Source organism: Trichoplusia ni, chromosome 15, assembly GCF_003590095.1.
Source record: "Trichoplusia ni isolate ovarian cell line Hi5 chromosome 15, tn1, whole genome shotgun sequence".
Taxonomy (NCBI): Eukaryota; Metazoa; Arthropoda; class Insecta; order Lepidoptera; family Noctuidae; genus Trichoplusia; species Trichoplusia ni.
The window spans coordinates 7,017,665-7,043,589 of NC_039492.1; the positions used below are offsets into that span (position 1 = coordinate 7,017,665).

Genomic DNA, 25,925 nt, shown 5'->3' on the forward strand with positions numbered 1-25,925 from the left:
TTGATTTCCTATAGTAGATATTTCAATCTTTTGCTACTCAATAACTATTTGTATTGTATCATAAGTGTTTATGCTGAAGAAATAATTGAAAAGTACAATACTGACGACTAGTTATTTTTTACAGTTATATTAAAGTTTCTCAGGTTTTTTATTTGTAATATTGTAAGTTAAAATTTAGTCATAGATTTACTTATTTTGTGATTTTTTGCATAATTTTAATAAATTCAATTTATATATATATTTATAATTTATTTCTTTAATACTTACTATCAATTGTATCCAATTGGTCAGATTCATAGATCAGATAAAATCAAACAGGTTGAATACCAACAAATGTTTATTAAACCAATCCAGAGAAAAAATCTGATGCATTTTTTAGACTACTTGATGGCAAGTTATTGCTCAAGTCCCGTTTTTTGTTCTGTTTGTGATTAACATCTATAATTGAATCAATTGTTTCAAAATATGATATATTCCAAAACTTGACATCATTATCATGTGAGCATGAAGCAATAAACTGCCCATCATGACTTATGTCGAGATGTTCGACAGGTAGCCTGTGTTGACCCACTACACCTAACTGGCGTTGAGGGAACATATGAGCAGCTCTCAATATGCCATCTTCACCTGAAGTCACCACAATATTCTGTGTAATAGGGACCATGCATTGAACAGCATGCTTTTGTCCAACATATTCATCACTATGAAAACCAAACTCCTTCCAATTGAATAAGTAGAACTTTCCTCTTGATGAAGCTGCAAGTAGTTTAGTATCAGATCTAAACAGACCTAAGCAGGTTATCTCTGCATCATATTCTTCAGATGTGGTATAAATTTTGCTTAAAAAAATAAAAACAAACAGTCATGTTAGGTACTTTTATGGTAATTATACAAAAAAGGGCACAGAGGCCTAATGAAGAAAAATTAAAAACAATTTGGTATTTATAATATTAGTATAGGTAAATAATAATAAGTTACAATATATATTTGAAATTATAATACCTTGCTTTAAGATCTATAGAAGTTAGAACACCATCTCCTCCAGCACATACTAAGTATTTCTGAGCATCATTGGTTATCAAGTCTGCAACATGTTCTTCACCAATTTTTAAAGTAAACACTGGATCTGGCTTTCTTAGGTCCCACAGTTTAACAGTTCCCCCATCATCACCTAAGAAAGGAATAGCTTTAGTGTGTACACAAATTCTAGATTTGGTTTTTAATATTTTAACATAATTTGACTACAGACTCACCAGTTATAATTTTATTATTGCCTAGGTTTAATAATCTGTACACAGGCTCATCATGTGCATTTTCATAACATTTCTTCAGCTTTCCAGTCTCAACATCAACAGCCATAATAACTTTATCCTAAAAGCATTTTATGATTATTAGGTTCATCAAAGTCTTAGTGCACCAGCCTTTACTAACTAAGTGTAAATAATACACAAGAGGCATTAGGCATTATAATACACACTTAGGCCTCTTGCAATAGATAGCTATAAAAAGAATATAATATCAAGGTACCAAACATTTAACTTCTATTTTGGACAGGTGTGTGAAAAGGGTTATTATAGAAGACTATTTTTACTTGATTTTGAAATAAACTTGTTATTAACCAGATTCATAAGTTCAAAATAACAATTGACTAAATAAAGAATGTAGAACTTTTGGACTTAAAACTATGGAATAAATAAGAAATCTACAAACTTTGGCTGTTGAGTATAACGTGCTCCCTTCGTCATCAAATTCCACATCTCTGCATGCTTTTAAGTGTAATTCTAATGTATTAACAAGTTTTGTCTCTTCATTATTGTATTCATACAGCAAAACATCTCCAACTATATTAGCTATTGCAATCAAATTCTTAGAAGGATGCAGTGATATATCAACAATGAAATCTTCACATGATATAGCTGGAGGATGGTCGCGTTGTTTATTTTTTTCTGCTTTAATAGCTTTAACTACATCGTCATCATCTGCATCATCATCATCGTCTTCGATTTGATCTTCTTGTTCCTCAACTTCGTCTTCACTCATATCATTACCATCAGAACCTATAAATAAGGTTATTATTATTTCGATTTAAGTATGATTTACTTCTGCTGTGTACTTTTTTTCTAATCCGTAATAATCGTATTCTTAGTATCTACTGTTACATGGTTTACACCGCACTACGCAAACTTTTAATTACAATTTACTTTACATTAAAATAAAATGCTTGTCTGTAATTGCCTCATTCACTAGTTTAAAAGTTATCTACAACAAACCATTATTGCCAGACAAAGCTTCATCTTCGCTGGAATCATCGTAACTTGAGGAATCATCTTCATCTGATGAATTTTTATCAAATTCTTTGAAATGTAATGTCATCTTGGACTAACAAAAACATTCACACGTGCTGACTGCAACAATAATATTTTGTGTCATGTTTGACAAGTGTTTGAGAATGAGAATTGCCAGTTTTATAAAGCAGAAATTATTGAAGTTGAGGATTTTTCTGTGATTTTTCCTGTTTTTATTATTTAACTTTTATAGTTTTCATGTACACTAAAGTGTATGATCAAATAATACTTTTATGAGGTTATTCAAATATCTTCCGAACACGTTTGTTTTATTTCAAGGTAGCTTCGCACTCGTAAAATAAAGTTTAAGAAAAGCATGCATAAAACCTCTATGTTTTAGATTATAAAATACATATTGTGTAGATTTGAACATTGTGTATTGCTAAAAGCTCCATGTTTATATCTTACTGTGTAAACACTACAAACGTGAGAAAACAACCATCTATTATGAACTTGTCAATGTCATGCTATGATGGCAATAGAACACAGGGTACTTCAATACAATTAAAATCCGTATTGTCGTGTAATGTGAATTCGATCGAGTTCAAGGAACGTAGTTCTCTATAGAGATTCGAGTTATTAAACTCTTTGCACTTGTGCGATCCAATGAACCGTTTACAAAATAATATTAGTTTCAGTAAAATGGGTTGCATCAAGTATATATTTTAAAAAACCCAATAATAATTTGATAGAAGTTTTGTGTAGTGCGTTTTTAAACAATAGAACTAAGTATCTAAGGGGACGCTATTTTTGCAATCAGTAAGGTAAGCATCTTATTTATTTTAAGTTATTCCAATAAGCTGAAATGATTGCTTACTAGAAGAAGTTATTGGTGGTTACAGATTCGTTATAAAAAAATCACATTCAATAGAAGTTATATGATATGGCTGTAGTCAAAACCTGTCTCTCTGTTCTCTTTTATTAGATCCTTTATTAATATATATTTTTTGTATAGCTATATATTAGCTACTTAGTTTTCAAAAGTGATAAATCATGTTTCTTGATATTAAATATGTATAAATCTTTATCATTCATACACACACACATTTAAATAATAGCTTTAGTAAAGTCTATTTGTGTTCTTCCTAATATTAATTAGAGTACAGTTTATCAGAGATTAATGAATTTGATTTGATTCAATAATTTTCTTCAACAAGTGTTACTTTTGGTACTAAAAAATATGTAATTGGGGAGAAAATAAAAACAGCAAAAAATATATATTTCCTAATATACAATTTAGGTAACAACATACTTTTTTGTACTAAAAAAATATTAAAGCAATTGAAGCACATATTAAAGCGCATATTTTTTTCAACCCTGGGTAAAAAAGCTATACAGCCAGTATTCAGAGGAAGGATCAAACTTTGCGAAACTTAGTATTATATGTATGTATTTACAAACATATACATGATGCTACACATGATTTTTAATAACATCATCATACAATATACATACATATAGCATTCTGTACCACTTTTTCATGGACATAGTTAATGTCAAGATTAAAAAATCTTGGATTGTCTAATATATGTTACACTGTGTTCTTGAGTCAGTAGTATGTAGTAGAGTAGTATGTTCTAGGCCAATTTATTGAATGATTGAGTCAAAGTACAACCACCAGTTGTGAGATTTCATTTCATTTCAGGTGCTAGCTTTTTCAAATATTATTAAATTTCTTTGGCCAGAATTATGACATTCGTATTTTGTACTTTGTAGAAAATAAAATTACGATGTAGGTATTGGTTACACAGAGTACTTTTGTGTAACGGCAATGGTTGATGATAGGTTGGTCACATTTTACGTTTATACTGGTTAAAATAGTTGTTGAAACCATTATAGAAACGAAATAACCTATGGGTTTACCCTTTCCCTGTAAAATTCGTGATTTGAAAAGAAATGACCATACTAATATTACTTTGATATAAATAAAAGCTTAAATTTATTAGTAAAAAAAAAATCATCAAAATAAATGTGTGCAATTGTTTTTACAGAATTTACCAGGTGAAGAATTTTCACGTATTTATAACTTATATCATCATCATTAGCCTAGCGGTTATGCAACTACGTTGGGGTTGGCTTCAGGGCCCCAATTCCGATGGCCGATGACTGAATGGGCATAGGAATCAAATGATACTATACTTGGAAATTCAGTGTATTGACCTCTGTTCCACCCCATGCTGACTTTCTAATTACTTTGTTGGAAAAATGCTTAGGAGAATATGAAGAGTTAATCATTTTACCTCTATTTTCATTCAATTCTCCGCCATTGTAAAGAGCGAAATTGGGGCCCAATACAACAAATTTCCAATGATTGCGTTGGTAAAGTGCTTAGGTAAATACGAATAATGTCAAATTTAATCCAATTGCCATTAATTCATCCTCCATTGTAAATAGCGGAATATGGGCCCTGGTCTAACTTGATGCAGCTAATTTAAAAGCTGGAAGCATAGGTTCTAAACATTAATATTGATTTATCTCACTTTGGATATTAGGGACTTACCTTATTTAAACAATTTAGTACGTGAATGACTGAGCTGGGCTTGAATGTTTTTTTGGTAACTTGTGTTTATTAGCAACATTAGGACTTGCACTAGACTTGAACTTGAATCCTAGCTAGTTGGATTTATCCCTCCCGAAACCTTCTATATTCAATTTCCATGAAATCATTGGAGCCGTTCCGAAGATTATACACGGTGATTTTTTAGTCGTCTTACAAAAGCAGGCCAGTTCATGTATCCGACGTAAAATACCCCTAGGCGCGATTTTTTTTTTTTTATCATCAACTAAGATAATAAGTACGAAGAAAAATTAAACATGAGAAATCTGAAATATACTGTTCAAAATGATAAAAACGCAGCCGCCCGCGCCCCTCACCATTGTTACAAGGCTCAGAACGCGCTCGCAACAGAGCTGTGTTTCTCAAAAACTACGAATTGCATCATAATATTGAATAAAAATTGCATTTTAAATTTATTCAAATCTCATAAATATCTATTTTTTATCATGAACGTATTCTGGTCATTGGATACATGAACTGGTATGCTTTTGTAAGACGACTAAAAAATCACGGTGTAGAAGTGCTCCTTTAAATATATCTCAACCTTTTTACATTCCAAATACATTACATGAACCTAAAACTTTAATTTTCGAATAGTTATTAACCTTGCTTACCATAATTTTATTTAAATTTGCTTAAAAATATGCTTTAAACATTTTATCATCCCTGAGGCATTTAAACGGTTCGTCTCTAGTTTACCGAAGTATTTTTTTTCTCTACTGAAAACAAAAAACCTTCAGAACCTCATTGATGTAATATTGTCCCGAAAAAAACATCTCTCCTTACCAAACTCTAAATTATGAATCGGTAGACTATGGTCGACATGGTCGTAGAAGCGTGACAGCGTAATACACGGTGTGGATCTACTTAGGCTAATTACTATTATATATTATGTGGTAGAGCGGCATCACTCTTTCACACCCCCAATATAAGCAGTTTAGGTCATGGCGGTAGGTCCCTAGGTAATAAGATTTAATCAATTTGAAGCCTACCGCCTTTTTAGACTCGTGTATTCTTCAATGATGGTTGCCTCCTTATACTTATGATATAAGAGATATTAGATAGTTTGTCTTTCAATAAAATAAAAATCAAGATTTCTACTATAAAAAACGTACGTAGTTTCGTACTTTGCAGCTCTCAGACGAAACTTGACGAAAGTCAAGGGACGAATATCAGGTTTACAAAAAAATATCCTCAATCAATCCTCATTTATCACGTAAATATTATAAATGCGAAAGTATATGAGTGCGTTTTGTATGTATGCCTAAACGGTTGAAGCGCTTTCGATGAAAATCAAACGACCACTTTCATCCGCCTTCGTTTAAAAAGGGTAATATTGTACTTTTGATGCTTGCTATAACCGACAGTGGCTACAGTCAGGCAGGCGAGACCGCTAGCATTGCAACAGCTAGTTTACCTATTAAGTACCAAGTATTTATTTCTATCAAAGTATATAGCTACCTTTGAGTCCATATTACTTATGTATTAACCTAACGCCATTCACGGTTAATACTCTGGCCGTTAAGTCGCTGTGTATTACGGCGGACGTCAGCGGAGGTAGGGAAGTGGGAGGAAAACGTAGGTGGCAATACGACGGCGATGAGTTGATGACGAACTAGCACGTGCAGTGTACACGCGACCCGAGTGAGCGTGACCTACTATTGGTGCTCAGGCTAACGTTGTTTAACTCACGTGGGGTAGTTCAGATCGCTATCCTGAGCGTAATGCGTAATTTATATTTATTTTATTGAATATTCACGGAGGTCCATGTTCGAACGGGTCCACACACAGTGATATTAAACATTAAAGCGAATAGAAATACTAGCTTTATCAGTTTGTTTGTGTTTGTGGTTTATTTGTTTAAACAGTGGATGTGTGCATTGAATGCTCTTGGAAAACTTCTGTTTTCTTTGGCGCTTGATGAAAACTTACTTTTAATTTAAATCCTCCATGAATCCTTTCTTTTTGAGTAAGTATCCATTGAAACATTACTTTATTAGAAGTGGTTATTTTTAAAGCGACCTATTGTTAGTTTTATTTAAACATTGTTACAAAATACTTAAACAGATATATTCCTGATGTAAAATAGAACATGTTTAAAAATAATGGATATAGGATTTGAAATTTTAAAATTCCTTCGTTTTTTTGGCAGTAGACTTGTTGTTTATTTCTAATATTTAGAACCTAGATATATATGATTTTTCACAATACATTTCCGTTCAGTTTTAGAAGAAAATTGAAATCCGGTACAACACACATGAAAATTGGTAGGGTATATTTCATGTGTATGTATGGTACTCTGTCTCAAAACTTACCTGTAAAGAGAGATAAGAACAATAAATAAGAGGTGTGGCCTCAGGTGATAGGTGCCTTGTATTGTGGGTGTCTACTTTTTGCATCTGAACTGAATATTTGGCGAAACAGATCACGTAATCGATTTTGGTGGTGACATGTTGTTTAAGAACCATGTATGGCTCATAATGTTTAGAGGTTTAGCTAGCGCGTTAATAGTTATGCTAAACATCGTTTTTTTTTTATTTAAAGAGAGAGTATGAGATTTGGTGGTAGGGAGTTAATCAAATTGGATACTTTTTGGATCACTCGTTTTTAGGCTTCCTATTATTTGTATGTTTGTCGTTATTTCATGTGACATATCCATTTATTATGTATTTTATTTATATCTAAGTAAAAGTAAATATTTAATATTATTTATGTATATAGGTTAAATTTTCATATATAGGTATTCGTATAGTTTTATTCATAAATATCCATAGTTAAATGTAGGTACTAGGTACTTAGTACTCTTAATCGTTTTGTATTGAACTGTTGTACACTATGCCAGCTGCTTCTCCTTTTGACCCAAAGGTTGACTGGTAGATAATGCCTTGCTGCATTTAGTCCGCCTTATTACCACAATTGTACATGAAACTTTAAATAATTAGTTATTAGGAGGACATAATATTAAGATTATTATATAGTGTGTCCAAATTCTGAAATAAAAGGTTTGATTTGGTTAATAATGTGTACACTCATATGTATGTATTTAGCAACTGCTTGAGTTTTCTGATCCAATAGTTAAAATCATAGGTTAAGTAGCTATAGAGGTTGTTTCAGTCGGTTTTATATAACGCAATTGCTTCGGTTACACGGTTTACACAAGCCAGTAGGTACCTCTATGAAAAGGATTTAAGTTCCGTATAAGTGTGAAACTGACAGCAGATTTATTTTTTCATCGTATGAAATATGTATATGAACAAGTTTATATTCTATCAAAATAATAGTAATTAATTAAAAGTAATTTTATAGAAATGTTTTAAAGACTGCTACATTTCTAACTAAAATACAATTTCTTAATGGTAAATTTTCTACTAATTCTATCGTGCAGCTTACATACAATGTTAAACTGAAATAAGACTTACTCGAAAAACGTTCTCTGTACAATTAAGGAAAACATGGTTAGGTAAATTCATACCTACTTACAGTTAACCCCAGCCTACGACGTAAACAAAAAAAAACTTGCAAAGTTGGAACTTCGCTGTATTGAACTTTAAAACACGTTTCTGAACTTTATAAGGCTTCTTTTGAACTTTCTTACGCTTTTGAATTTATTTTAATTTGTGCACTTTTTTGGTATCAAATGAATGAAAAGATCTAAGGTCAAACGGAGGTAGAGTCGGTAGCTGCGTAGGTTTTTAGTTTGTAAAACATTTTAAATAATTACGGTTGATCCATATTAACAAGTTTCATAATATGTGAAAGGAAAAGTTTAAAAAGTAAAACACACGACTAGCGACTAGGTACCTTAGTAGGTAATATAACAAAACTTCTTTTTACTATTACTTATGCTACTAAGAATAAACTGTAAGGTTTCATTCGTCATTGTGTTTATTATTGTTTTAGATCCAATATGGAATGGGTTCTTCGAAGTCCACAAATTCACAGCACTTTCAGCAATCTTGGATTACTACATGCAGATGGATATCACATAAATGAGAATTGCAATGGTAAGTTCACATCTAGTTTTTCTGCTACCCACATTTGTCAGTGTTTATTCAAAAGTTAAACTTGTTTATTTATTATTTTAGCGGCGTTGGAGACCATTCTCCAAAACATCATAACAGAAGACAAATACCTGCGTACATATAGAAGAAGCATTAGTTTCGGCCAAAACATCAAGAAAGATCTCATACCGCTGCTAATCCACGCCAAGGAAGATACGACGATAGAACTTCTAATCAGGATACTTGTGAATTTGACGATTCCTATCGAATGTCTGCTCTCGGTTGATGTGATTTCTAGAAATGATTTTGGGAGGCATACTATATTTGAAATCAATAATTTACTTTCGTCAACTAAAGTAGCTTTTACTGATCAGCGAGCAACTAAAGTTGTAATAGATTTTTTAAAGAAAAATGTCGATTTTGAACAAAAGACAAAATTGTCTAAAGAGCATTGTACAAATATTAGTAACAGCCTTTTGTTGCTTCGAAACATCTTACATATACCAGAGGAGCCCAGTAGTCAAAGTCCTAACTACAATGGACCTCCTCATGCAGTACAGAATCAAATTTTGTGGAATATATTTAGTCAAAGCATTGATAAAGTTCTCATTAAGTTAATGATAATTCCGGATGCGGTAAGTCATGCAAATCTCTTTATGAGGTAAACCTACTAATTTATTAATTTTATGCTTTTTATAAAAAACGATTGCTTGAAATCCCTTACATATTTTATTATTCTGTTTTAGAATGCATGTACCTAACTATAAGCAATGCAACTGTGACTGATACTTATTTGGTTGATACGGTTTTACAAGTAGGTATACGTGATAGTTTTTAAGAGTCGAGATGTGTGTTTTGTATTTGTTTTTCCTTCCAGAATAAATGGGCAGTAACGATGGTACAACTTATAGCTTTGTTGTATAAAGACCAACACGTTGTTACTTTGCATAAACTCCTTAATCTATGGATTGAAACTTCTTTATCTGAAAGCTCAGAAGATAATGAGAGCAATACATCTCCTCCAGATCGAGGTACTTTAATATTCAATCATAAAATGTCTCTTATTGGAACTGTGTCGTTATGAACAAGTCAAATTAATCACGTGTTAATTTAATAGGCATGTGTTCTTCGCCGATGTGTACATCGGAGCAAACGTCGGATTCATCAGACACCGGTGGCAGCGGGAAAAGTAATGATGATCCTAATTCTGAAAACAAGGGCTGGGATGCTTCTTCCGAAGTCAACAGTTCTAATGAGAATGCTAATCAACCATTTCGTACACCTGAAGTAAAGAAGTCAGATGACAAAAAGAAGTATTCAATGGTAAATAGCAACGATGACACGATGAAGTCGGATAACGTAAGCTTTTATTTTATCATAATAATATTAGTAGTAAGTACTAGCTACTACTTTGAATTTGGATCGACAACGTAACAAACGTTGTTTTTGCAAGGAATTCGATTTTTGTGGGTCTAAAGCAGCATATTTCAGATAATGTTAATTAGTGCCAAGGGATAAGGACTCGTTCGTTCAAGTTACTTCTTGTGTTATTTATATGACAGATGTTGATGTGATTTGCTTTTATGTCCAAATCCGCCTAACCGTCAGTGTAATCGAGGAACATGCATGCTTAAACATGCTTCTTTTAGAATGTTTGTGGAAGGATTTCGTTTTAAAACTTATTTTTAATTGTAGGAAAAAGCTTCATGCAGCAGTGGGATTCAATCTGAAAGAAGTGATCAGGGACAATCTGGTCAACAAAACGGAAAAAAGAATGTAATTTCGGAAACTTCGGATTGTGGTTATGGTACACAAATCGAAAATCAAGAGTCGATCTCAACCTCGAGTAACGAGGATGAGTTGCCGTCAAAGAAGCCTGTTCACCAGAAGCCGCATAACCCTAAACAAAGAGCCAACACAAAAGTGCGCTCCGGCATCACCATGCAGGACCGGAAGCGGAAGAAAATTGTCAAAAGGGGCAAATCAAACATGTAAGTTCAATTTACTTTTACCTTCTTCTAGTTTAGAAATTTGCTTAGAGTGATATTAATTTTATTCTCGTTTCCAGAATCAACGTGCAGGGCTTGTCGCACAAGACACCAACAGATGACGACATATCTAACGTATTAAAGGAGTTCACCGTTGATTTCCTGCTAAAGGGATATAATTCCCTGGTCCAAACACTTCATAATCAAATTCTTACTAATTTGCAACTGGAAATTGATACATCTCATTTTTTCTGGCTCGTCACTTATTTCCTCAAGTTCGCATCACAAATTGAACTTGACTTGGAGCATGTTTGTTCGGTGCTGTCTATTGACATTGTGTCCTACTTGACCGCGGAAGGGGTCAATTTATGTGAACAGTTTGAGTTGGCTATCAAACTTGACGGTAATGATCTGAAGCCTAATATACGGAGACTGCATTTGGTAAGTACATACATGAATTACTCAGGTTCCAAAGTTTTATTGTTTCAAATTTTTTTTTAATGTAAAATTTCAATCATGATTTTAGGTACCTACTGTTTTACTTACTTTTACGTGGTTTATTTTTGTAAGTGACTGTAACAGGCTAAACAACAAAATATTAGCATATTGTCACATTCTGAAGTATATAAATACAAATAAGATTATATTTCTAAGTAGAACATTTGTTAAAATGTTGTGGCGGAATTCAGAAAGGCAAGAATTAAACGTTATTTTTTTTATTTGTCCCATAATTCTAAAACCAGGTAAGTACATTAAAACTAAATTCTTTAAACCAAAGGTAAAACAGCTTAATTATCCGTATTTTTTATACTTTATTTTAATAATCATGAATGTTTAATGTGTATAAATAATATGCAATATTTTTTTCTCGTTACAGGTTGTTACAGCCATTAGAGAGATAATCCAGGCTATAGAAGTGTACAAAAAGTTTACACATATTTGCCAGGAAGACCAGGATGCTCTTCTTAAGTTACAGTTCCAAATGTGTGAGACCGAAGAACTTCGATCGCTTTTCGTTTTGCTTTTGCGCCATTACAATCCGAAGTATCACTCCAAACAATATTTACAGGTAAAAAATCTTTCATAAATCACCTTCTCTGTTCCCACTAAATTCTTATTTAAAATGATTTTTCTGTGTCCTGTTAAAACGGTATGTGAGCCAATTCCATTGACATAGAATCAAAAGATATAGTCTTATTCCTATAAAGTTATTTTACCTCTTGTTTATTGCTTTTCAGGATGTCATAGTGACGAATCACATATTGTTGATGTTTTTGGACAGTGCGATGAAGTTGCCTGATTACAATGGTTCCACCAATATGCCCGACCATATCAGACAGTAAGTTCAAACTCATTATTTGGCCTTGTTTCATTCTGCTTATTACTTACTGTTCCACCTTATGCAGACAGTTCTCTATAACTCCGTACTTTTTCAGGTTTGCGTCATCAGAAATTATGTACCAGTACGGGTTGTTGCTTGAGGACTATGCCGGTAACGGCGAGTTCGTCAATGATTGCATATTTACTTTGATGCACCACGTGGGAGGAGAGCTTGAAAGTTTGATAACATTGTTTCAGCCGAAGATTTTAAAGACATTTACTTCCATTTGGAAAACTGAATTCGAAATTTGTGATGTAAGTTTTTCAGTTAATCTGTCTTTTACCTTACATTTTTAATAATTTATTTAAAAATAATGTGTACCTAATGTTAATATAGCTATTTTGCTTAGTTTTCAAAACATGTTAAAAAAAGTACTTGGTTAGGAATGAAAACACTTCCATAAATAAAATTATTATGTTATAGGATTGGTCGGACCTGATAGAGTATGTGATCAATACTTTCATCAAGAAGCCGCACACCCTCCAAAGTACAGCCAACTTCCGACTGGATAATGAGAACTTTGACGACGACAAAACTGTTGCCAAGCCCACTGCTACTCTCGCAGCTCAATCAAAGCCTGAAACTGAGATCAAGAAGAAGTCTGCTAATAGTAACGCTAGCAGTACCAAGGAAAAGTTACTCTCCAGGTACTAGTAGTTTATTTCGTTTTTGATAATGCCAGATTTATCTCCTGTAAACTATTTTTTATGTAACTGAATTGCTATGTGTGTTTGTTGATAATTCAATTCCATAGCAATTTGTCTAGTGGTTTCATTTAAAGACTTCTTTCTATCTTTAAATACTTCTTTCAGTTGGACGGAAGATGAACTGTCATCGTTGAGTTGGAACTACATGCAATGCAGTGCATTACCCGATGTAGTCGGAGAGATTATTAAATTGTATAAGGAGGATGATATCGTTAAGTCGAGGGACTCTGTTATTAAAGAGTTGTTCAAACAAAACCTTATAAGTAAAGATGAATTTGATAAATTTATATCCGGGGAAAATGACAGAAGATCTAAAACGGTACAGGCTAATAAGGAGAAGAGAGATGATGAGATCAGCAAGCTATGTGAACAGCTGACGCAAGACGGGAAGGCCAAGTCTCTGGACTGGGTACAAAAAGTTTTATTGGAAACATGTTTCGCTAAAATATACCTGGAAAAGTTAGCTCGGAAATCTGATGCGGAAGAAGACGAAGACGAAGGTGAAACAAAACTAACAACTTTGAGGAAGTCTAATGATCTGCATGTGCTGTCGCCAGTCTCGTACCATTCACTTCGTAAGTTCTATTATTATTGCTAAAGATTGATATATCCTCGAGAAAAATAAAAATGCGAAGTTGTATAAACATTTGATATATAATTATTTATGATACAGTTTTCAACCAATCGGTGGCTCTGGTTCCCTGGAACTGCAAGCAGGCGGCGATCTGTAAAGACCTGAAGTTCCTGCAGCTGTTGCACAAGCTCGGTTTTTACATGCCCGTGGACTCTGGGAAAGTTTTCATACGTATACCTCACTTCTGGTCGGCGGACTTGCTCTATGACGTAGCGGCTAAAATTTCACCGATTGACGAATGTAAGTATCAAATGTCATATTTAACAAGTTTCAAAGATAATTTTATAACTTTTGTATTGGATGAGGTGAACAACATTTGTTTCTGCTCATTTTGAAGTCAAAGTTGGTTCTGAAACTATCTTGGTTGCAACATTGAATTTTTGAGTTTCCTTCATGGGAATAATAAATTGCCTGAAAATCTAAAATATTTTAATTTTAAATACTAATTAAAACCTCTTTGCAGCGAATCTCAAGTTCTCTATAAATGATATCAGTAACAGTAGCGTTACAAACACCGTTCCTCAAGAAAGTCTGATGTTGCCTGAGCTTACAAAAGACATCACGATGATTGAGAGTCCGGAAAATTTCTACCAAATACACAAGCAGAAACACCTCGCTACCATGGTGAACTTCACGCCAATGTAAGTAATGTTAGTCGGTGTTCATTTTAGTATCTACCTACAAAAATAATTGGCAGCACACGTCTCTAACATATTAAATGATTTACTCAAGATATATTATACCTTTTTCAGGCCTGGCTCTTCGTTTAATTCGGAATCCGGAGATGTTGAGAAACAAAATTGGTTGGAAGTTGTACAAAAATCACAAGAGTACAAAATCGCTCTGAACTTGGGAAGGTATTTATTATTCTTGATCCTTGGTTTTGTTTAAGATAAATATAGTTCATTGGAAATTAGGTACTTTACTTGGGGTTCATAAACCATGAACAGGCATGTATAAAATAATAAAACATTTTGATAATATTGGTGTCGAGCAAGTTTACGGTACATTCAAGTTGTTCAAGCTACTGTGTGCTTCCCACATCATGATTCATTGACTTCTGTTGCCGACTTGACATTGTTAAATATTTGAGAAAATGTTGCAGCGGTATCGTCAAAGACGAGGATTCGTCGTCGGACATCGTGATGCAGCTGCCGGTGAAGGAGGCCGAGGCGTGCGCGGCGCCGCTGCTGCTGGCGGGCGCGGCCGGCCCCGCGCTGCCCGCCGCGCTGCACACCAAGCCCGACGCCGCGCACTTCAGCGGGCCCGTCGCCGAGGCCGAGTACTACAGGTGCGTTGTGTTTTTTTCAATTGAACTTTGATTTATAATAAGGAATGATTGTGATTCGCATTCAATGGTAAGTTGCGACAGCTCCCGCTATTTGATACGATCGCTGTCGCAACCCATTATGTCGCTATTTGAGACATTGGTCCCACTTGCCTGTAGATACGCACAGGTAAGGGCGCGTTATGTTATACCTGACCATAATCATTTTCAAATTACTGCTACTGATGTTGTACAATGGATTCCAACAGTTATGGCGGTACTTAAAGGGTTTGGCTGATGGTAATTTAAAGTAAAATTTTTACTACCACGATAGAAAAAAAAACTTTTGAAAGTATTTTTTAGCGAGCGTGAGTAATAGATTGATACTCTCAAAGTATTTAAATACTGAAATAATGTTGTCTTGTAAAAAAGTTTTGATATTTAATTGTTCAATGTTTTTCGCAGTGTGTGCGAAACAGCATCGGTCGCCTCTGACCTAACTCGCATGTATGTGTCGGACGAAGACGAAAAACCCGAAGTCCTCATACGACCCGTTATTGAAATAAAACCCCTGAGTGAGGACCGCGGCGATGACGTGGATGAAGATAACGAAGGGAAACGCACAAGGGTGCAGTTTTATACTCCTTTCTAAAAAGGATTCGTTAAGTAGAAGAAAGTTAGTGTTTGTTTTGTATTGGTGGATATTATACGTGGAATAGTTAATGAAGATTCTTATCCGCTGTTTTAAGTACCAAACTATCGCAACGTTTTATTTAGTTTCGCTTCTTTTTACAAGATTTTATATAACATGTTAAGTAAGTTTAAGATAAGTTAAGTTTGTATTTTTACATAAAACACGGAATGTTAAGTGTTTGACGGTGTCATATTATTATCATCTGAATCATTGTGTAACTCATGCTTTCGAAAGGACTTCCGTCATGCACACACGTAATACCTACCCTGTATGCATTCCTAAGTTATAAACGAAATTTTAATTATGTTAATTAATATTAAAGTATATAATATAAATGTATTGTAGTGGATGTTACCAGTAGTTTAAAAGTGTGTGTTAGAATATGTATGTCAAATTAATGTTATTTTAAAAATAATTTTATTAGAATTAAGTGATAATAATGACACAGGAAAATATATGGATTTCGGATTAAATATGTTTTTATTTTTAATTCGTCAATGTAGATAACATTTTGCAATCGTTAAATATAAAGGAATAATAAATAACTAATTAGAAATAAAGATATAAAAACAATTCAAAACAAAATTGATGTAAATGATTTTTTATATAATTTATTATAATATAACATTGTACACATCTAACAACAATGTAACAAAAACAACCTTAATAATTATTCTAGTGCTGCTCACATTACACACTGATCATACAAATCACACTCATGTAACACAATTATGTTTGTACAGAAAACTACAAGTTTTATATAAACAATACATTCAGGTACTCACAGACATTTAAAATAAACAATTAATGATAGTTATAGGAGCTGGCGCCATGGTTATTCCCACCGGCGTTAATTTTATGGAGGTAGTCTTGTATAGCTTCGTCATAACTTTTGGTGTCTGCATCATCTCCGCCAGCGCTTCCGTAGTAACCGTGAGAGGGACCTTCATAGGAATTGCCCGAGGAGCCCTCAGAGGAGTATTCATTGTGTGGCCCTACACCCTGGCTATGGCCACCATTGTAACCATTGTATGACTGTTCTTCAGGTTCGTACGAGTCGCTGTGCACAGGTGCGTCTGATTGTATCTCTTGTACCTGGTACGAGTCGTGTTGGCCGCTCGCGCGGTGGATTTTCAACGAGCCATCTTGACTTCCCAGAGCTTCATGCTCGTGTAGTTTAGGCGGGGACTTGACGTGCGGAATTTTGACAATCTGTGGAACTTGCACTGGGTAAGGCTTGTTTATATGCACTGGATACGGTACTTTCTCGATCACCTTCACCGGGTAAGGCACTGGTATCTTGACAGCAACAGTCTTCGTAATTTTTACCACTCGGACAGGTGTCTCTGGTACATCCACGTGTTGGCCAAGATCTTGTAATTCTGTCTCATAGTGCTCTATAGGTATGGTCTGGACGTGATGAGCTGCATAGCCGTAATATGAGCAGCACAGTAGTATTAGAATTGTCTGAAATAAAGCAAATAAATTGGAAAACACGCTTATGATGATACCTATGCACAGAGAACGTTATGCAAAAAGTTATATTTCCACATCCCATTAACTTACATCAGCGACAGTGTTGACTCCCATAATGATATTTTTTTCAGACTTGCATAATACCCAATACAAGTAAAAAACAGGAAGTGGGTCTTGTGTAATGACTTACATAAGATCGCTATTACCGAGACTAGATACAGATCCGTAAAAATAAAGCAAAACCCAGCCGATGCAACAAGAGCAATTGAACTTATTTACTAACCGGTATTTCCATTGTCACGTACAAGTGTGCGATAGCGGCGCAGTTAAAAAACTATCGAATGCCGAGTCTGCTTAGTGCCTTATATATCGCACATTCTCTCCAGGCGAGAGGCTAAGAGCAATTACTTTCTTCAGCGGTCACTGGCGTACGTAAGACGCTGCAGGCACTCGGTGTTAGTGTCCGCACTATTGTAAGTCGAAGACATCTTATAGAATTAGGTCATCTCTCAATCGATGTAACTTAATTAGAAATTGAATGAAAAATTACAGATTTTTTTTAAGAATAATAATGGTAGGTTGCTTTTAATGTATGTTTGCAACTATTTATGTATAAAAAACGTTTTTAAAGTATATAAACCTTATATATTAAGAATTTATTTCCGTTTTCATTGTTTCGCCAAGTCGTTAGTTTGGCATTTGGCTAATTATTTCTTAACCAATTCTAGATACTTTATATTAGATAATGATTTTATGAATCAATTAAAGGGCAGCCTTAATGCTTCAACGAATTACTTTCTGTTACTTAAATATGCCATAGATAGATTTGTTTATTGCTGTTAAGTAATGAACTTATTTATTTCTTTTATAAGGATTACTGGCGTGCGTTCATCGGTATAGCCAGACTAGTTTTGACTTGGGTTCTTTAATCATAAGCTGACGCGACCATTTATTATCAAATTTCATTATTAATTTTTAAATTAAGCATCTTATTAATTACTTAAAGACGAATGAGTTTGTTGACCTACTAAAGTGGCTTTTTCTCTATCGACCTCAAAAAAGTATTATGTTTGTAAATATTTTTAAATAAGATATTTATAAATTATAGTAGGTATCAACAGTTTTTATCAATAACGCACGCGCACGTACCTACTAACGTAATACAAAATCACCTTGTAGGAACAGTATTTACTACTTTATTAGATCATCGATTTACTTGCTTTATGTAAAAATTAGAGCCAACGATAGAGGAAATGCTTATTTATATTATACATTTCCTTAAAACGTTAATAATATACGGATAACCGAGAGGTTGAGGTCACCACGCCAAACACACTGGGCGCGACGCGTCGCGGGTTCGGACCCCACGTAGGACAAGCATTTCAGTGATCCTCAAATGTTTGTCCTGAGTCTGGGTCTTTGTGCACGTGATTTGTATGTTTGTGAAACCCTCCGCGATACAAGGATTAAATTCAATAGCGCGGGAGTCGTTTTTTAAAAGAAAACATGTATGTTCCTGTGTGAACCGACTCTTGTAAAACGGCGTTATCCAATAGTTAGAATAGCGTCCCCGGAAGTCCTCCCTCTTTAGCGCAAAATGAGCGAAGGAAAGTGAGTGACGGAAATTCTATGAAGATATGTAGATACTCACATGTTATATCTGCGATGTTATTCTTAGACATTTTTCACGGCTTTAGTAAAAACAAAATAACGTTTTTAACGTCGTAATGGCAAGTGACTGCGTGCGATGCCTCAAGGGGTAGCGCGCCCTTTTTAAGACGCGGCATAACTTAATGGGTTAAGTTTTACTCTAGTAGATAAGATTGGTAATAAAATTCTCTGTAATATTTTGATTCATAACAACGCCGTCGCTACTCTTTCACTATAAATTGACCCCTGTAACCTGTAGGTAGATTTCAGTGAAAGATATGTAATATGATCCAAGTTTCATGGATATAAAAATAAAAGTTACATACCTAATTATATTATTTACACCATATTATTTTTGTAATTCTGTACCCAAAAGTAAAAACAGAAACGTAGATATTAATTAGGCTCTGCTTTCGGCTGTAGGATGAAGACAATATTCTTCTGGCAACACTTTTAGGGGAATCAATCAAGTGTCTGGAATGGAAATGTAAACAGCTGGATCCATACAATCTTGAAAACTTTATCTTTTTATTATTCCTTTTTTACTCTTCATTCCATCGATCTATCGACCCATTATAGAACTGAAATCTACAAGTTACTTTTTACCAATGATATAATAACGATATGATCGTAGAGCAGTCACATTTAAAATCTGTTCACGATAACGTGAAGAAACCAGTGTGAAAAAGTAGAAGTTCTTGATGATCATTAAAATAAATTCATATTACGTTACCATATAAAAACGTATTTTTGCACCTACTGCATACGAGCCCTATGGTATCGATCTTCATACAAGTGGTTGATAAGATTTCGAAATAGGTAAAAAGTGAGAAAAGAATGACAAAACAGTATTATCTGTAAAAATATATTTTCTTTATCCATGACTGCTCATGTTTCATTGGTAAATTAAATATAAATACAAAAACATGACTCGGAAACTCGTATTAATTTTGTTTTGACTTGAGAGGTAGCAATGTCTTAATTTATATTGAAATTATCTGGACTTTAAAAGAGACTGCGACCCCTGAGTTTGTTTCGGCATTTCTTCTCAGGGCAGTCAGATAGGAAAAGTAGACTCCAGCGTTCTCAAAAGAAGACATGTTAAAGTGATGCTATATCCTACAAATTATTTCATTTCATTTGGACTGCATGGATAGCCTAGAGATTAGGGTTGCCACGCAAAACGTAAAAGCGATTTGTCGCGGGTTCGATACCCGCGTAGGAAAATCATCTTGATCCGAATGCTTGTCCTGTGTCTGAGTGTATGTGTGCATGTGACTTGAATGTTGAAATGACAATCTCCATACCATGTGCGAGCTACTATTAAACAGCCACGACAGGCAGCAGGGTAAACACCATTAAGAGAGGCTAGGGGTGTTACCGTGGCGCGATACCGATTTTAACATCACGGGTACCAAACATAGAGCGGGTTTTCTCTCTGGTCCTTATTATGCCTTAGTAGTAGTGTATGTAAGTAAGTAATCAATATGTACACAGTATGGGAACGGCTAGCTCAGGTGCTATCTAAATGTGTGTAAATCATAATCAATGGCTTTTGATAAGTATTTGTGCACATTTCATTTGTTTAAGTACTAAAAAAGGTAAACAATCTTGGTTGTCCACAATCCTATAATAAAACAAGTAAAAACAAAAAATAAAATATGCCACTGATAATAATCATTAAGTAGTTTGTTTATTTAATACTATGTTTGTACAAAGACACACCAAGATGTAGACTCTCTATTATAAGAATGTTTTAATTTCTTCATGTAATAGAATAATTATGTCACAAACACCTTTCTATTCATGACATGGGTGTCAATTACAGTTTTATTTTTCTACATATAATTTGCTAACAAAATAAAACTGTGGTTATGTTGCAAGTGTTTTAATTAATAAAAAACAAATGTTACATATTTATTTATAACTGTAGAAGCATGTCATGTAGATTTAATATGAATACGGGGATTTTTACACTTAATCTATTTAAAAGTTAATAATAATACAATTTATTTTATAGTTTAAACTCTCATTCTATCAGAAAGCACTCTAACAATGGATCCAGAACCTCCAATATTAAATGCTTTTTCATGCCACAGCAACAAGTGCCCACTGGAACCTTCAGAAGGGCATTCAAACCCACGGTAAATATACTTCATTAAGATGTCAACATCATCTAATTCCAAGTTGCCAACTGCCTCCTCTATTTGGGTAGATTTTATAGCAAGCAGGACCTTCAATGTCAGCGCCAAAGCATTATCCTGAAAATAGGAGTTATTTAACTTTTACCCATTCATGTGTTTGTTATGTGTTTCATTAAATTAGATTAATTGCTCCACTGATGTCTTATCGCACAACATCCTAATATTATTGGTAAAATCATAAATCAAAAAATTCTTCAGTGGATTATATTATATTTCAACTCACTTTAATTTGTTGGTTTGATGATCCTAATGGAGCATTGCTCAACACTACTTTCAATGCATCGGTGAATCTGCCTGTATTATAGAGTTAAGGAATAAAAATGGTTTTAAACACAACAATAACTAAAATACTATCAAAAACATATTGGAAATCTTTCACATTTCTTTGTCTACATTCCCATTTCATAGTGCAGCTCTAAATAATTGTGAAAATCAATATCTAAGTTACAATTGTTATGCTGTCTATAGTATTTAATTAATATAATACAACTACTGATAAGAATAAGGACTTAGGAATGAATCATAATTCGTGGATAATGGTAATAGACAAGATATCCGCCATGACACAAATAGTAGTCAAAGCTTAGATATTACTAACGTACCGCAAACGAATTTATCAATAGATATTGTATTAAAACTCTTTGAAAAGGATATTGATTGAGTAAAGCGCAAACTTCTCCTTCATCCGGCCCCGTAGGAATCGATTGCTCAGCCTCGTCGTCTCTAAAGTTATCTTCATTGTATTGATCGATGTCAATTTTACGAAAAGCAGAGCTTGATGTATTTTTTGCCATATTGATAAATCACAATTTGTAAAAAACGCTTTAAACTTCTAGCTAGAAGTACAAAACTTTATAATGTTTTCCTGTGTGACACACAAAATTAATGACACTACTGACACATCACTGACAAACAAAGGACAAGTGACAGATTGCGGGTTCGATGGTAACTAGAACGTCGCAAATTGGGAAGTTGAAAAGAAAGAAACTCATACAATATACATATTTTCGTTGATATCGAAGTGTAAAATATTTTTGATATATTTTTTATAAAATCAAAATTACTATACTTATTATAATTTTTAAATATCTACCTGTAACTACTACTGCCTATAACTAATAAACTTAATATATACATTTAAACCATTGTACCACAGTCAAACCATTACAACGGTTTGGTGGGGTTTAGTTAATAAGTTACCCACCTTTTTGTTTAAAGATAAATAATAAAATTCTTGAATTCGCTAATCTAGTCAAAGAACCATGGCAGAACAATGGTAGTGTTGCTTATTATGTACTACTTACTAGTCTGTGAGTTTTAGATTCGCGTAATTAATGCAATACAATGACACTTTTTTATTTTTGCTTTTACACATTTTTTAACTTTTTAATTTTTTAGTTGGCAAGTGGCTTTAGAAATGTCGTAAATAAATACTCATTTGTCATAATGTCATATACTCACTCATTGTCAGTGCGTCAAACGTATTGCAAAATATCAGTGAATCTCTCTAAATCTTTTCTTTAACACTTAACCGAGTTGCTTTATCTTTACGTTTCATTGATCAAATATTTTTTACCACAATGACAATGGGTGATGAACTGCCTGTTACTTCTTTAGTTTTACCCGTTCTCATACGTCCCGTTTTAACCCAGGTATGTGTGTTGTATTCAATTTGTTTTAGAAATGTATGTTACCTATTGCAACGTAATATGCTTTATATATGGATAGCATTTTAATAGTACTAAAACAAATTATAACGTTAGCAGCTTGTAATTGTTGTGTGCGTCTTGAATGCCTCATATTGTTTATCATGGTAAGGTAGTGTAGCTTGTTAATTAAAAGTGAATTGTTGATCAAAAATACTTGAGCAAACCTTGCGAAATTATGACATATACGTTGAAAAGTACGCTAGATTTTATGTAGATGAAATTGACGAAATATGATATTCTTGAATATATGAACATTCTTGTATAAAGCTATTTCTTTTAATTCTAGCTAGAGAAGTATGACTTGGGAGCGTCGCAGACACTTCGTGCTGCGCTTACTAAGGCTGAAGCAGCAGTGCCTGGCCTCAATTATGATTTGGTAGCAGGGATTATGAGAAGAGCCGATATACCTGTCAACATGAATGAGAGTCTGTTACGTCTCCAAGGAACACTGACTGAAGCTGAATGTATGTACTTTTCTGGTGATTAGGGCTTTAATACTAATGATGGTCATGTTCATTATTAATACACTAATTGTTAAATTAGCCACATAATTTGAATGGATATTAATCAATAGCTTTTTAAAATCAAGGGTGTGAATCATCATCAAGAAGCCCATTCACTAAAAAAATACATCAATCAAAAGTCTTGTTTTGCTGTTACAGGTGCTGACTTAAGATTGAACAGGTCTGAAGAAGCATTCCAGGAATTAAACAAGAAGTCAACTGCTCTGAAGAAAATATTGAGTCGCATTCCAGATGAAATTACAGATCGTAAGACATTTTTGGAGACTATCAAGTTAGTAACAATCCATTCTATTATGCAAATAGTATATTATATGTAGTAACTTTGTGTTCAAACCTCCTTGGCATTTTTGTTATTACTTAACTTATATTGAAATAATGTGTTGTAAGTTATTACTATACTTTAATTATAGAGAAATAGCTTCGGCCATCAAGAAGCTGCTTGATGCTGTGAATGAAGTATCTACATACACTCCAGGAGCTGGTAAACAAGTGTTGGAACAGAGAAAGCGAGAGTTTGTCAAGTATTCAAAGAGGTTTTCTAACACACTGAAAGAATATTTTAAGGAGGGACAGTGAGTATTTGTTTTTATCTAGCCAACTATGCTCCATACAAAACTGTAGAATATAAAGATTTGAATTTTTGTATCTTAACATATATTATATGATAATAATGCTAAATGCCAAGTTGTCAGTAAAGTTTAGCTGAAAATGTTTTTCTTCTAAGCACATGTATTGAGGACTACCCCGAGTTTCTGGTGTTGATATGAATATTAATTAATCTTATCATTGCATAGTTTATCAGTTTTGTTGAAACATACTATATAGTCACAAAAACATTTATCAATTCTCTCATTTTGTTATAATGATATTAGTATGTACAAACTATTTTAATAGTTATGTGATGTTTTTAGTTACGGATGTTTCAATAAAATTGTATAATAGTTTTTTTTTATTGGGACCTCTGTTGATAATATTCGGAATTTGAATTTTAAACCAATCTAATTAATTTTCTTTCATTTCAGGGCTAATGCAGTTTTTGTCAGTGCTTTGTATCTGATACACCAAACAAATCAGATTCTTTACACTGTTAAAAGTAAGTCTGAGTAAGATTGTTATGTTATACATAGTATGATACAGTATTTAAAATAATACTTGAGTTTATTGTATAATAAGAAAACTAATAAAACCTGTCCTTATAAAAATCAAGTTTATCATACCCAAACTATCATGTTTAACCACTGGGCACTGAAATATTTTTTTTTTTGGTATTATTTTTGACTGGCAGGGACATTAATATATTTTATTTAGTGAAAGAAAACAATATGTAAATAATATAGTACACTTATATTATTGTAGCTCTATCTGCATACTAATGTATCATTATTTCCTTACATTATATAGTTGTTTATATGATTTTTAAACCATTAAATTATTGTGAAGTACATTAATGTTACAATTTACATTCTATTTTTTTAATTTTTATTGACAGTAAGTTGTCTGTTGTAATCAAACACAATTGCCTAAAAAGATATAAAAAAGTAAAGATTTTGCTGGAATCAGTAATGAAGATTATTTTTTTTTTTGTTTTGAAGAGATAAAGTTGTACAGTATAAGTAGCATTGTTGTTTATGCTTTTTAGGTAACTAGTTGTTTACATTTAATAATAATGTGGCACATAATTTTATTGTATGAATATTGACTTCCATGGCATTCCTCAAATGACTGTATGTTCAATAGTGTCATAGTCGCATTCTGTATTATTATATAGCATAGCACAGGGTAAATACACGTTCTCCATTGTGATTTCTACTAGGGTCATTGTTAGAAGCTTAGAATATTATTTCTGTTTATAATCAGATACATTTGACCTTCATCTTATGTCATCCCATAGACGCATTCAATATAGATTTATTGATAGAAAGATCTTTTAAAAAATCTGTCTCTTGTACTTAAGAACGCGTTTAGACCAAACCTAGGTGTAGAAAACCCAGAGCCTAACAGAAAAATCATAACTCTGGTGTTTACTTAAATATTTTAGGCAATTTTTTTAACTATTAGACAGTGTATTTGTCGTCTAACTGGCTGAAATCACGGTTGGTGTAAACGTGTCCTTAGGTTTATTTTACACTTTACAAAGGTACTTTTGTCTCGTAAAGCAAAATCTGTTTTTGTTCGCTTCTTATGTTATTCTGAACTTTATCCATGAGGTAAAAACCTGTGTTTGTTAAATATTAAATTAATTTTATTGCATAGAATCGCCGTAGTGGCTTCGTATTATATTGTATTTGTTATTAAATTAACAATAAAGTGCAATTGTAAAGGTTTTACTGTATTTATTTTTTATCCATCCCAGTGCGTATTTTAAATTCTGTGTTTATTTTATTGTAATAGGAACGTTTTGTCCGTATTATCTCATGTGGATGTCTTTTCTTAAAGCTTAATGTACCCATATCTCAAATTTTATAAAAATCGAAAAAGCATTGTTGTGCAAGTTTGGATAGAGAACGCATTTTAACGTCTTTATTGAACGTTAATATGTTCAATAAGAATTGTCTGGCTTTCATTTTCTGTATAAATTTGGTGAGTAACTTCTAACTGCCTTAACAGATTTTATTACTTCATTGCATTGTTTATGTTATCGGAAGCCTTATTCAAAACTTTAGGACTATTTTTCTTGAACCTAAACAAACTTTACTTAGTTGTTAAGTTCCTATAGCGACAAATACTTTGCTAATAAGAGATAAGGGAGGAGAATGACCTACATTTAAAAGAAAATCTTGAAATATTA

General features: G+C 33.3%; 5 protein-coding genes across 6 annotated transcripts; 2 read left to right on the top strand and 3 right to left on the bottom strand.

The window, feature by feature from the left end:
- Positions 1-324: 324 nt before the first annotated feature.
- LOC113501471 (WD repeat-containing protein 55 homolog) lies at positions 325-2,473 on the bottom strand. The gene is made up of 5 exons (XM_026882630.1): positions 2,271-2,473; positions 1,711-2,057; positions 1,254-1,371; positions 1,003-1,171; positions 325-839 (listed from the first exon to the last, which is right to left on the bottom strand). Exons 1-5 carry the CDS (start codon positions 2,371-2,373, stop codon positions 341-343), a joined length of 1,236 nt encoding a protein of 411 aa, XP_026738431.1. The 5' UTR covers positions 2,374-2,473; the 3' UTR covers positions 325-340.
- A 347-nt stretch (positions 2,474-2,820) lies between these two features.
- Positions 2,821-16,047, top strand: LOC113501470 (protein timeless). Of its 2 annotated transcripts, none has more exons than XM_026882628.1 (17): positions 2,821-3,109; positions 8,803-8,906; positions 8,988-9,538; positions 9,781-9,934; positions 10,021-10,262; positions 10,599-10,894; positions 10,972-11,332; positions 11,769-11,960; positions 12,130-12,230; positions 12,328-12,526; positions 12,696-12,919; positions 13,085-13,554; positions 13,653-13,853; positions 14,077-14,254; positions 14,366-14,470; positions 14,719-14,904; positions 15,346-16,047. In XM_026882628.1, the coding sequence occupies exons 2-17, from the start codon at positions 8,810-8,812 to the stop codon at positions 15,530-15,532; spliced, it is 3,744 nt and encodes a 1,247-aa protein (XP_026738429.1). In that variant the 5' UTR covers positions 2,821-3,109; positions 8,803-8,809; the 3' UTR covers positions 15,533-16,047. The 2 variants fall into 2 exon arrangements, with proteins under 2 accessions (XP_026738429.1, XP_026738428.1); XM_026882627.1 differs by lacking the exon at positions 2,821-3,109 and adding an exon at positions 6,530-6,871.
- A 122-nt stretch (positions 16,048-16,169) lies between these two features.
- On the bottom strand, positions 16,170-17,101 carry LOC113501401 (the record flags this gene model as incomplete). The annotated part of the gene is made up of 1 exon (XM_026882532.1): positions 16,170-17,101. A coding segment is annotated over one exon (723 nt), but the record flags the coding sequence as incomplete, so codon positions are not given.
- A 3,471-nt stretch (positions 17,102-20,572) lies between these two features.
- Positions 20,573-21,816, bottom strand: LOC113501473 (actin-related protein 2/3 complex subunit 5-B). Its single transcript, XM_026882632.1, has 3 exons — positions 21,559-21,816; positions 21,128-21,200; positions 20,573-20,961 (listed from the first exon to the last, which is right to left on the bottom strand). The coding sequence occupies exons 1-3, from the start codon at positions 21,696-21,698 to the stop codon at positions 20,722-20,724; spliced, it is 453 nt and encodes a 150-aa protein (XP_026738433.1). The 5' UTR covers positions 21,699-21,816; the 3' UTR covers positions 20,573-20,721.
- Positions 21,817-22,336: 520 nt separating this feature from the next.
- Positions 22,337-25,461, top strand: LOC113501264 (programmed cell death protein 10). The gene is made up of 5 exons (XM_026882351.1): positions 22,337-22,556; positions 22,900-23,077; positions 23,276-23,408; positions 23,548-23,709; positions 24,160-25,461. Exons 1-5 carry the CDS (start codon positions 22,485-22,487, stop codon positions 24,242-24,244), a joined length of 630 nt encoding a protein of 209 aa, XP_026738152.1. The 5' UTR covers positions 22,337-22,484; the 3' UTR covers positions 24,245-25,461.
- Positions 25,462-25,925: the final 464 nt, after the last annotated feature.

Coding starts and splice junctions, on each gene's coding strand:
- LOC113501471 (XM_026882630.1), bottom strand. CDS start 2,373: ATGACATTACATTTCAAAGAATTTGATAAAAATTCATCAGATGAAGAT. Junction 2,058..2,270: donor AGCTTTGTCTGGCAATAATG/GTTTGTTGTAGA, acceptor CCTTATTTATAG/GTTCTGATGGTAATGATATG. Junction 1,372..1,710: donor CGTTATACTCAACAGCCAAA/GTTTGTAGATTT, acceptor AAATGCTTTTAG/GATAAAGTTATTATGGCTGT.
- LOC113501470 (XM_026882628.1), top strand. CDS start 8,810: ATGGAATGGGTTCTTCGAAGTCCACAAATTCACAGCACTTTCAGCAAT. Junction 14,255..14,365: donor ATGGTGAACTTCACGCCAAT/GTAAGTAATGTT, acceptor TACCTTTTTCAG/GCCTGGCTCTTCGTTTAATT. Junction 14,905..15,345: donor GCCGAGGCCGAGTACTACAG/GTGCGTTGTGTT, acceptor TGTTTTTCGCAG/TGTGTGCGAAACAGCATCGG.
- LOC113501473 (XM_026882632.1), bottom strand. CDS start 21,698: ATGGCAAAAAATACATCAAGCTCTGCTTTTCGTAAAATTGACATCGAT. Junction 21,201..21,558: donor GTTTGCGCTTTACTCAATCA/ATATCCTTTTCA, acceptor ACTCTATAATAC/AGGCAGATTCACCGATGCAT. Junction 20,962..21,127: donor CATCAAACCAACAAATTAAA/GTGAGTTGAAAT, acceptor TCCTATTTTCAG/GATAATGCTTTGGCGCTGAC.
- LOC113501264 (XM_026882351.1), top strand. CDS start 22,485: ATGACAATGGGTGATGAACTGCCTGTTACTTCTTTAGTTTTACCCGTT. Junction 22,557..22,899: donor TACGTCCCGTTTTAACCCAG/GTATGTGTGTTG, acceptor TTTTAATTCTAG/CTAGAGAAGTATGACTTGGG. Junction 23,710..24,159: donor GAATATTTTAAGGAGGGACA/GTGAGTATTTGT, acceptor CTTTCATTTCAG/GGCTAATGCAGTTTTTGTCA.